Source organism: Fistularia commersonii, chromosome 14 (assembly GCF_037954325.1).
Source record: "Fistularia commersonii isolate RoL2024-O1a breed Wild chromosome 14, RoL_Fcom_v1.0, whole genome shotgun sequence".
Taxonomy (NCBI): Eukaryota; Metazoa; Chordata; class Actinopteri; order Syngnathiformes; family Fistulariidae; genus Fistularia; species Fistularia commersonii.
In genome coordinates, this window is record NC_141297.1 from 5,105,001 (window position 1) to 5,117,423 (window position 12,423).

The 12,423-nt window shown below is 41.2% G+C and overlaps 1 protein-coding gene across 1 annotated transcript in view; it reads left to right on the forward strand.

Annotated features, from left to right (window-relative positions):
• LOC147227017 (uncharacterized) overlaps nucleotides 1–8,724 on the forward strand; it is a 23,121-nt gene extending 14,397 nt beyond the window's left edge. Inside the window, 14 exon segments of the mRNA XM_086159984.1 lie at nucleotides 1,106–1,184; nucleotides 1,348–1,464; nucleotides 1,528–1,573; nucleotides 2,114–3,911; nucleotides 4,026–4,199; nucleotides 4,406–4,579; nucleotides 4,786–4,959; nucleotides 5,159–5,332; nucleotides 5,379–5,432; nucleotides 5,434–5,712; nucleotides 6,411–6,584; nucleotides 6,704–6,877; nucleotides 7,703–7,749; nucleotides 7,981–8,724. Coding sequence (XP_086016110.1) covers nucleotides 1,106–1,184; nucleotides 1,348–1,464; nucleotides 1,528–1,573; nucleotides 2,114–3,911; nucleotides 4,026–4,199; nucleotides 4,406–4,579; nucleotides 4,786–4,959; nucleotides 5,159–5,332; nucleotides 5,379–5,432; nucleotides 5,434–5,712; nucleotides 6,411–6,584; nucleotides 6,704–6,877; nucleotides 7,703–7,749; nucleotides 7,981–8,522 — 4,006 coding nt within the window. The 3' untranslated portion in view covers nucleotides 8,523–8,724.
• Nucleotides 8,725–12,423: the final 3,699 nt, after the last annotated feature.

Genomic DNA, 12,423 nt, shown 5'->3' on the forward strand with positions numbered 1-12,423 from the left:
TGTTCTATATTCTATGATACGTATATTACTAACTCTGTCATGATCTTATGACTATTTATCGCTCATGTTGTAATATTCAATTTCAATTGCAAATTCTCCATTTCTGACAAGTTTGCATTTCATGCGATGGATCCGTGTAGAAAATATGACATACTTTACAGCATTGATTTTCAACATTTTTTGAGCCGCGGCACATTTTTTACATTTACAAAATCCTGGGACACACCACCAACCAAAATGACACAAAATGACACTCTAACACAGTATATATAATACATGTAGTTAATAATATAGTTTTTAACGTATTTATACTCAGTGTGAAACCTGGGGCTGTTTCGATGAACACACAATGGATATCCTGGCAGTAATGGTAGAAAGACACACACAAAGCTCTTTCTCAAGCTTTACAAGCTGGCAGTATTAATGTTTCTTCCACAGTGTGTGACTTTTTTGATTTAGCTACGAGTTCAGCAGCAAGGCATCTAGCTTTGAGGGCTCTCTCGTTTACCTTTGTGGTTTTTCTCCCAAAAATTGCCCGCTATTGGATAGCTTCTCACCACACACCAAGCACAGCGGAGTCGGTGCCGTTGCATCCCCGGTGAAAGTGAATCCAAATGAAAGATAGCTTTCGCTGTATTGCCTCGAGCTCACCGTCTTTTCTTTTTTCTTTTGACCGTCTCCATCACTGTCACTCGCTCGTCTTGCTGTGGCATTGTGTCACTGACGTGATGACGTAGCGAGTGGCGTTCCATTTCTTAGGGAGAGTCGCGTCTTATAATCCAGTGCGCCCTGATAATTTTCCACGGCACACCTGACGATCTCTCACGGCGCACTGGTTGAAAATCACTGCTTGACAGGACAGGTCCTTCCCTTTTCATCACCTGCTGCCCCCTGTTGTCCAGAGAGTGATGTTACATTCTGTGGAAAGATCAGTTACTTTTTGCCACAATGAAGGAATGATTTGATTGTTTCAAATTTGTTGAAATGTTTAAGCTTTCGTTGGTCAGATACATTTATTGCATTTACTGATGGAGTGATTCTATTAGAACACACTTCCTTTTACTCTATGAGAGTCTTATTCGCGGTCCCCATCTTTTCCCCTCAGAGGTGATCAGTCGAGGTCAGATGTTCTCAGTGGTCCGTCTGTCCAGCAGCATCAAACACACCTGGACTCTGTACTTATGGTATGTAAATGTACAAACACCACTGTCAAGCAGAGCTACTCAAGTGACCTTCTGGTCCCAACAGTGTCAGTGCTGTACTCTGTAGACCCCAAGGGTTTTCAGTGCACCACAAAAGATCTGATGGTGTTTCTACTGCTCATGTTGACCTTCAACCCTGTTCCAGCTGCTGGAGGAGAACATGATCAGCTTCGTGAAGAAGGAGATGAAGAGAGTCCAGAGGCTCCTGACTACAGATTACCCAGAGAGCTACTGGAGTCAGACTGAGGACGACGAGGTGCTGGTGGGTGAAGATGAAGAGAAGAGGAAGAGCAGCAGGGAGGCCTTTCTGAAGATCACACTGCACCTCCTGAGGAGAATGAAGGAGGAGGAGCTGGCTGATCGTCTGCAGAGCAGTAAGACTGGAGATTCACCTCATCTCTATTTTACAGTATTTAGATTGTCTCTGAAAGCTGAAGACATCTGGACTGGCTTCAGGTCACCTGGGGATGCTTCAGCTCTCATCAGAAAGACTGGTCCATTTTTATTTAGAATATGAGAGAAAAACATCAGTGACTAATAACACATTTTAGAGTCAGTATCCAAACCTGATCTTGTGATTGGCTTAGAGTAGCTGACACTGGACCTGTTTTGTTTGGTTCTGATCAGTTCCAGTTAGTTGTTCATCATGGTTTCATCTGAGATTCTTCATCCAAGAAGAAGTCATCTGACTGTCCATTTATCCATCTCCTGGAAAGGTTGAGTTTCTGCTTGTTCACAAAGTATTTATCATTTTCTTTCACATGTTCAGCTTTATCTTTTGGCCCTTCAATCATCTCCAGGTCACTCGTTGTAGGCCCAGAGCTTCACACCAGTTCAGTTGTCCTTATGTGACATGCGGATTCCAAGATCTGAATGACAGACAATCACCACAATGACTCTTTCTTCTCCAGGAACTCGTGCTGCTGAGTGTCAACATGAGCTGAAGTGCAGACTGCAGAAGAACTCTCAGTGTATCTTCGAGGGGATCACCAGAGCAGGAAACCCAACTCTTCTCAATGACATCTTCACAGAGCTCTACATGACAGAGGGAGGGGCTGCAGGGGTCAACGATGAACATGAGGTCAGACAGATTGAAGCAGCATCCAGGAAGTCAACCAGACCAGAAACAACCATCAGACGAGAAGACATTTTTAAAGGCTCACCTGGAAGAGATGGACCAATCAGAACCGTGCTGACAAAGGGAGTGGCTGGTATTGGGAAAACAGTCTTAACACAGAAGTTCACTCTGGACTGGGCTGAAGACAAAGCCTGCCAGGAAATACAGTTCCTGTTTCCATTCACCTTCAGAGAGCTGAATGTGCTGAAAGGGACAAAGTACAGCTTGGTGGAACTTGTTCATCTCTTCTTCACTGAAAGCAAAGAAGCAGGAATCTGCCGTTTTGAAGAATATCAGGTTGCCTTCATCTTAGACGGTCTGGATGAGTGTCGACTTCCTCTGGACTTCAACAACAACAAGATCCTGACTGATGTTACAGAGTCCGCCTCAGTGGATGTGCTGCTGACCAATCTCATCAGGGGGAATCTGCTTCCCTCTGCCCGCCTCTGGATCACCACAAGACCTGCAGCGGCCAATCAAATCCCTCCGAAGTGTGTTGGCATGGTGACAGAGGTCAGAGGATTCACAGACCTCCAGAAGGAAGAGTACTTCAGGAAGAGATTCAGAGATGCAGAGCAGGCCCAAAGAGTCATGAAACACATCAAGACCTCCAGAAGTGTCCACATCATGTGCCACATCCCAGTCTTCTGCTGGATCACTGCCACAGTCCTGGAGGACGTGTTGAAGACCAGAGAGGGAGGAGAGCTGCCCAGGACCCTGACTGAGATGTACATCTATTTCCTGGTTGTTCAGGTCAAACTGATGAACACCAAGTTGAATCAAGGACCTGCTACAGATCCACACTGGAATCCAGAGAGCGAACGGATGATCTTGTCTTTAGGAAAACTGGCTTTTGAGCAGCTGCAGAAAGGCAACCTGATCTTCTATGAATCAGACCTGACAGAGTGTGACTTGGATATCAGTGCAGCCTCAGTGTACTCAGGAGTGTTCACACAGATCTTTAAAGAGGAGAGAGGACTCTACCAGGACAAGGTGTTCTGCTTTGTCCATCTCAGCGTTCAAGAGTTTCTCGCTGCTCTTCATGTCCATCTGACCTTCTTCAATTCTGGTGTCAATCAGCTCTCTAAAAAACAGACATCAGGGATATTTAAAATCTTTCACAAGAGTCAATATGAATCATACTTCTATCAGAATGCTGTGGAGGAGGCATTACAGAGTCCAAATGGACACCTGGATTTGTTCCTTCGTTTCCTCCTTGGTCTTTCACTGAAGACCAATCAGAAACTCCTTGGATTGGTGACTCAGAAAGAACCTCACTCAGGGACCAATAAGAAAACAATTGGATTCATCAAGGAGAAGATCAGTGACAACTTGTCTACAGAGAAATCCATCAATCTGTTCCACTGTTTGAATGAACTCAGAGATCATTCACTCGTGGAACAGATCCAACAGCAGCTGAGATCAGGATGTCTCTCAGTAGATCATCTTTCTCCTGCTCACTGGTCGGCTCTGGTCTTCATCCTACTCTCATCTGATGAAGATCTGGACGTGTTTGATCTGAAGAAATACTCTGCTTCAGAAAAAGCTCTATGGAGGTTCATGCCAGTGGTCAAGGCTTCATGTAAATCTCAGTAAGTGGATGAAATGCTGAGTTTGTGAAGAATTTCAGTTTCCTTTTATAAATCCAAATGAATCCAAATATGAATAATCAAAGGCCTTTGTTTTTGTTGTCGATTCTTTCATAGACTGAGTGGCTGTAACCTGTCAGGGAGAAGTTGTGAACGTCTGTCTTCAGTTCTCAGCTCTCAGTCCTCCAGTCTGAGACACCTGGATCTGAGTAACAATGACCTGTGGGATTCAGGTCTAGAGCAGTTGTCTGCTGGACTGGAGAGTCCTCATTGTCACCTGGAGACTCTCAGGTCAGAATAAAATGTGTCTGAAAATGTATAAAGTATTCTTAATGAGGATTTTCCTGTGTCAAATACTTTTTAAAATAAGTTGCCACAGATTTATAGCTTTATATTCAACTTTCAAGTTACTCGAAATGATTGAATGTGCTACGTAAAATTCAATATTTGATTATTTTTATGTGAAGTATAATCATTCATTTATTGTATTTATTCAGACTGAGTGGTTGTAAACTGTCAGGGAGAAGTTGTGAACGTCTGTCTTCAGTTCTCAGCTCTCAGTCCTCCAGTCTGAGACACCTGGATCTGAGTAACAATGACCTGTGGGATTCAGGTCTAGAGCAGTTGTCTGCTGGACTGAAGAGTCCACATTGTCACCTGGAGACTCTCAGGTCAGAATAAAATGTGTCTGAAAATGTATAAAGTATTCTTGATGATGATTTTCCAGTGTCAAATACTTTTTAAAATAAGTTGCCACAGATTTATAGCTTTATATTCAACTTTCAAGTTACTCGAAATGATTGAATGTGCTACGTAAAATTCAATATTTGATTATTTTTATGTGAAGTATAATCATTCATTTATTGTATTTATTCAGACTGAGTGGTTGTAAACTGTCAGGGAGAAGTTGTGAATGTCTGTCTCCAGTTCTCAGCTCTCAGTCCTCCAGTCTGAGACACCTGGATCTGAGTAACAACCGGCTGGAGGATTCAGATGTAAAGCAGTTGTCTGCTGGACTGGAGAGTCCACATTGTCACCTGGAGACTCTCAGGTCAGAATAAAATTTGTCTGAAAATGTATACATTCTTCTTGATGAGGATTTTCCAGTGTCAAATACTTTTTGAAATAAGTTGCCACAAATTTTTTGCTTTATATTCAAGTTTCAAGTTACTCAAAGTGATTCAATGTGCGCCCTAAAATTTTTGACTTTTTATGTGAAGTATAATTATTTATTTATTGTATTTATTCAGACTGAGTGGCTGTAGACTGTCAGGGAGAAGTTGTGAACGTCTGTCCTCAGTTCTCAGCTCTCAGTCCTCCAGTCTGAGACACCTGGATCTGAGTTACAATGACCTGCAGGATTCAGGTCTAGAGCAGTTGTCTGCTGGACTGAAGAGTCCACATTGTCACCTGGAGACTCTCAGGTCAGAATAAAATTTGTCTGACAATGTATAAATTCTTCTTGATGAGGATTTTCCAGTTTCATATACGTTTTAAAATAAGTTGCCACAAATTTATTGCTTTATATTCAAGTTTCAAGTTTGTCAAAGTGATTCAATGTGCTACCTGAAATTCAATATTTGATTATTTTTATGTCAAGTATAATCATTAATGTATTGTATTTATTCAGACTGAGTCACTGTAACCTGTCAGAGGGAAGTTGTAAACGTCTGTCTTCAGTTCTCAGCTCTCAGTCCTCCAGTCTGAGACACCTGGATCTGAGTAACAACCGGCTGGAGGATTCAGGGATAAAGCTGCTGTGTGTCGGACTGAAGAGTCCAAAGTGTCACCTGGTAACTCTCAGGTAAACATATTGCTACTTGAGAAACTGAAAAGGGTCTTTGTGAAGACCATTATGGTAAATGGAATTGTATTCAAACTTCATATACACTTCTGATCCAAAATGCGACCGTAATATTTACAGGTTATACTGAATTTGCTGGTCAGTGATCTTTTTTTTTTTTTTCAAATGATGGATGGCAAAAGAAATAGAAAACTCTGAGGTCAGAATATAGCGTTTTTTTTTTTTGACAAAGATTTTTCATGAGATTATTAGCCAGTGTCATATTTTTTAAAAAGTCTCCAAATTATTATTATATTCACAGTAAGATTACTATAAGGGGATAAAATGAAAATACAGTCTCCAATTACTTGAAAGGTTTCATGTGAAATTAAGTATTTGCACTTTTAAGTGAAGTTTTACCTCTAGTTGCTTTGTGGTTCTACGGCATTGATCTAACGTTTCTAAATAACTTGTGCAAGCTGCATTTCTCTCAGAGCGCATTAAAATCAAGCAAAATGTTCTGGTTTCAAAAATTGAACAAAGAAAGCTAGAACAGAACAGATATCTAGATAGACTATCATGATTGTCTCACCAGTGCCCTGATCTAGTTCGTTTTTCCGCACAAAATGTAACGCAGTGGGTGCCGGAATACCATAATTAAAAGTAACGAGAAAACTAACATTCCACAGTCCGGTATAATTATTTAAATATCTCTTCAGGTTGAGTGTCTGTAACCTGTCAAAGGGAAGTTGTGAACATCTGTCCTCAGTTCTCAGCTCTCAGTCCTCCAGTCTGAGACGCCTGAATCTTAGTAACAACGACCTGCAGGATTCAGGTGTAAAGCAATTGTCTGCTGGACTGGAGAGTCCACATTGTCACCTGGAGACCCTCAGGTCAGTAAACACTTTATTTCAAGTGTTTTTATTTTAAGTCTTCATTTTATCTTAAGGCTGCTATATATTTTTCTATGATTATTCTCATCACATGATGTTCTTCAATGTCTCCTTTCCAGTCTCTCAGGTTGTCTGATCACAGGAGAAGGTTGTTCTTCTCTGGCCTCAGCTCTGAACTCCAACCCGTCCCATCTGAGACAGCTGGACCTGAGCTTCAACCATCTGGGAGACTCAGGAGTGAAGCTGCTGTCTGCTGGACTGGAGGATCCACACTGGAGGCTGGAGACGCTCATGTAAGAATTCAAGAACTTAAATACTGCAGATGCATAAACATAAAACAACAGTTTTCGACAACAATTAACATAAATATGGAAATATTTGATTTCAGATGTCTGACCAGTTCTCAGTCATCCAGGTCATGGTGAATTCTTATCAAAATCTTGTTGTGGCAACCGGACTTGAATTTCTTTACTTGAAGATGTTTCACCACTCGTCCACCTCATCATGCACCCTCTGAACAGCCAGGAAAGATTCACCACCAGAACCCCAGTAACTTCTGCATGAGCGTTCTCCATGATCAGTCTGTTGTGATCCAACAGGTTTCCCTCCTTCGTTTAGCTTTACCTTTTCACATTCCAATCCAGGTAATCCCAGAAAAGTTGCTCTTGTGTCCCAGCCAATGACACCACCATTAGCATAGGAACCTCCTGAGATGCTCCTTAGATTTTTGTGCCGATCAACTCATACATTTAAATAACAAGTCCCCATAACCTAGACCCGCCCAAAACCCTGGCAGTTAAATTCGCAAACTCTCCACAGGTCATTAGAACTGAAGAAGCCTCTCAGATGAAGTATGAAACATCTTCAAGTGAAGAAATTCAAGTCCAGTAGCCATGTGAGATGCGGTTCTGGAATAGAATTTGCCCCCAATCCTTGAGTTTTACTTACCTGATCTAAATAAAAACACACTGCTGTGTTGATCCCTCACATCAGCAGGTCCAGATATGAAGCCTTTGTTTGCAAAGCTGAAATAGTGGCTGTATTTAGGTTTCGCCACTCAAAAGGAGAAAACAGGTTTTGATAAACAGTTGATGAGATTCTTGTGTTTCTTCCTCCAGGGTGGACCATGGTGGAGAGCACAGGTTAAAACCTGGACTGAGGAAGTGTAAGTGTGGATTTTCTCTTGATTCATGACAATTAAACACAATCAGCTTTGAGTGAAACACAGAGCTGATAGTTGAGGTGTTTAGTGGCTCAATCAGGGTTAATAGTAGATGACTGACAACGTGGACATCATGAGACTTTACAGAGAGTCACATCTCAGGGTTTCAAGGAAAATTAATCCAAGAGATGATTCAAATGATTCATTATTTTTGTGTCTTATATTCTCTATCAGATTGGTGTTAACTCACATTGGACTCAAACACCGCAGACAGACATCTGAAACTGTCTGACAACAGGACAGTGACAGGTGTAGAAGAACAACAACCATATCCTGATCATCTAGAGAGGTTTGACACGTGGCCTATGTTGCTGTGTAAAAATGGTTTGACTGGTCGCTGTTACTGGGAGGTGGAGTGGAGAGGAAGTGTTCATGTAGCAGTGACTTACAGAGGAATCAGAAGGAAAGGATTGTGGTGGCACATGTTTGGATGGAACGACCACTCATGGAACCTGTTCTGCTCTGCCAGTGGTTACGAAGTCCGTTACAATAACACAGTGACAACTATCTCGTCCCCTGTTGTCTCTAACAGAGTTGCAGTGTATGTAGACTGTCCTGCTGGTATTCTGTCCTTCTACAGCGTCTCCCATGACAAACTGATTCACCTCAACACCTTCTACACCACATTTACCGAACCTCTTCATCCTGGGTTTAGAGTCATTTCTGGTTCCTCAGTGTCTCTATGTTGTTTGCAGGAGGGAGAGTCTTCACTCTGAACATCAGTCTTGCAACTCAGCTGTTAGGTCCCAACACTGTATGAATGCTGTATTTTTCGGTATCTCGACCAGAACAAGTCAAGTTTAGCTGATGTTGTGTTGTATGTGTCACTGAAGTGACAAAATTAAGGGCTTCAATCTTTTTTAATTTTAGAAAGTATAAACCATCAACATCCTGGTAACATTGTATCAAAATATTCATTAATTTCTACTTTGGTGCTCATGCAGGGATTTCTTTCCTTCATTTTTTGATAGTGTAATACAAAAGATTATGATATTGTTTATTCTAGACCACTATAGCCGTCTATCAAAGTCAACTGTATTGTCAATACTGCCATATGTTTCACACATACAAAGGATTGAAACAGTGTTTCTTTAAGACCCACGGTGCATGGGTTCTGTTATGTTAGAAAAGAGCAAATAGCACCTATATTGTACAAAGAAGTATAACTTCATTGGATGATGTAACATAATAATGCACAGTATTGTTTATGGTCTAAGTTGAGATGGCTTGTTATGTTGCTATGAAACAAAAAGAAGCCATCTCAACTTGGACCAATCTCCAACTTGAGCAGTTATGTACTTAAAACTCCCCAAAGAGAAGAAATCAAGTCCAGTTGGCTCATTGAGATTTGAGATCATTGAGATTACTGAGATCCTCCATAGATCTTCTGACCGTTGTCATGGAGGTACCTGTAGACATTCCTGCTGGAGCAGCAAAGTGCTGCCATGAGGTTTAACATCACAACAGCAGAGATGAAATAAAGGAAAACCGTAAGGTGTATCTGAAAGAAAATGCACACACAAACAAACAATATAAATGTTTTGGCTGTTTTCCCAATTATTTACCGACTTCCCTTTTCCAGTGAAATATTTAACTGAAAGTTACACTGTGCATCCGCGACCATTATTAAACATTTACAGGAACAGATGAACTTGTGACGCTGCAAGTTTACTCATGGCAAGAACATGGTGCAACTACATACTCAAATCCAGAATTCCCAAAAGAAAGGAACATTTGAAATTGAGCCAGAGAGTGATTTTTGAGAAAACAAACTGTTGCAGTAAAAACAAAAAAAAAAAAAATTGAGAAGAAATTAGACTAAAAATATTTATTTTAGTGATGATGCTGATGCTAGCACAAGAGTCTGAGCTTCAAGTCAGGGCAGACTTAGCTCTTTCCCGGAGGCGTAAACAACTATAGTTTTCCTGCTGTCGTCCATGAATTGAAAACCTTGAGACTGAGGGTTTTACTCCATGACTGTAGAGGCTCTGGGTTGTCATGGATTCACGAAGCTCCTCCCCTGAACTCTGGTTGCAGCTCTCACCTTGAAGCTGCTGTTCATCCCAGACAATTTTATCCATAGCCTGCATGCTGGAAGGTATCACCTCTTGGGTGTCTGGGAACTCAGACATTTGAGCAGAAGGAGGCATATCCAGTCTTTTCAGGAATGGCAGCATTGTGAGCAACATTCAAGGTGCAAACACACAATTTCTTCAGCGTCTTGTGTTCTTTTCTTCCTGATGTTGCTGTTACTTGGGATCGACACATCCACCACTATGGCTGTTGTCAGAGCCATGAACTGATTTATGGATAATGATAATAATGAACTGATATTGATTATTGTATTCTTGTTTTTATTACTATTTTGTCTTGGTTACATTTTATTTTGATAAACTGATTTGTGCTGATGATGCACTCTGCTCCCCTTGATTTTGGAGCTCTTTCAAGAGAAATTTTGGATTTTGACAAGAATTAACCATGATTTGGATGACGGACAACCTCCACAGACAATATTCAACAGTATTTTCTGTGCAAACGTTGACCATATTTTGCGGACTATAAGGTGCAATATCAATGAACGGGTCTATTTTCATACATAAGGCGCACCGCGTTACAAGGCGCGTAATAAAACATACGGTATATAAAGCGAAACAAAACAGTCAGTTTAGTCGAACTTTATTCATCTCCAGACAAACCCAACCTCCAAAAACTCATTTCGTGGAGATCTTGTGCAGCCCCCCCCACACACACACACACAAACATACATGCACACAACAGAGGGTCACTTAACTTCGCCAATATTTTATTGGTCATTTTATTTACAAGTCATTTGTTATAAATAGAACAAATACAAATGCTGCTTGCTTTGCAGACTTGAACAACTTCCCTGACTCTTCAATGTCCGAGCACTCAGTGTGAATTCATTTGTTGATTGTACAGGACATCAGGTTGCAAACAGTACACCACGCTACACTGTCATTGTTTTTCACCCGTATGAGTTTGTGTAATGGGAGGTGTAGTGGGTTTTATATGTTTGGTTTTTGGAGCAGCTGCTTCTGCCATCTCGCAGGCTGCACTGACTAAACTGACAACTTTGTTCCCCGAGAAAAAAAAATAAAAGCCCGTCCTCACTGAAAGTTTATCGGTTTATTCATTTTATACCATCGCCTCAACTGTCGGGTTTATTTCCTAATAAGGACTTGTTTTACGCACTCTTGGAATTGTGGCACTTGGGGTGCCGGGCCGCGCCCCGGACAAAGCCGCGGGGTGCGTGATCGATTACGCGCGTGGGTGTCAGTGGAAGAGTAAAGAGTTGGGCATCCCTTTGTCGTCACGTGACGCGCTCCCGCGGGCGAATTTTAACACTACACGGGTTATCGATCTGCGATGCACCTCTCTTTATACTGCATGTCTGCTTAATAAGATGGTTTTTTTTTTATAGCCATAAACTAATTATTGGGGGGTGGGTTTGTGAGAGTACAAAGACTAGACATCCCCCTCCCTTTTTTTTGGTATTTAATTTCTTTTATTTCTTGAGTTAGTAACTTGCTCCTTTCCTCTCACTCAGACTGTTAGTGAGCATGTAGTTACCACATGACACCACAGGATGGCGTGTCATCGGCTGTGAGTAGTTTTTGCTGAGACCCGGCCCGCAGCAATGCTTTGGCGGGGGCCGAGTGATGGGAATTCCGGCTCTTTTTCGAGAACCGGCTCTTTCGGCTCAGCTCGCTAAAAAGAGCCGGCTCTTCAGATTTTTTTGTTGCTTTAATCGATATATTACCAATAATAATGTGACATTATGCACAAAGTGAATTAATAATCAATAAAAAAAATGTATTATACTACTATATTATAGTAGCCTTTATTTTTTCGCTCTACAATGAACTTTTAACTAATTTAAACTTTTTTATACTAAGTCAAGCAACACAGAATCCCTGAAAAACACACAACACAACAAAATGTAAATTAAAAATATTTACTTTTCAGTGCAACAACAAATAAACTATGAAATGCAAGAATAAACTTTTAGCTTTATATACGTAACAAATTTAAAGTGAAACAACAGCACAGAATCCCTGAAAAAATGCAAAACAACAAAATATAAATTAAAAATATTAACTCTTCGGTGCTATAAATAAACTAGAAAATACAACAACTTTTAACTATTTACAATTCAACTTTTAACCAATTTAGACTGAAACAACACAGGACCCCTGAAGAACACGCAAAAAATATAAATTAAAATGTGTAAAACAACAAGAAAAAGATCAGCAGTCCCTACTGAAGAATGGCATTTAGAAACACCAAGTGCAGACACAGAGGCGACACCACGCATATTGACCAACCACGTGCGCCTTCAAGAGCAGAAAAGCGTCTCGAAGGGAGCCGGCTCCTGACTGGTGGGGAGCCGGCTCCCGTCGTTCACTTCGAAGAGCCGGATCACAGAATCGTTACGTTCGCGAACGACACATCACTACACAGCATTAGTGCAGTGCTGTGTCGGTGGCAAAGAGTGTGGACGCTAATAATGTGGCTCATGTCTGTGTTTACAGCGGACGGCAATAAAACCTACACACTTGACTCATCATTGTTCACGTGTGCAACAAATTTGGTGGC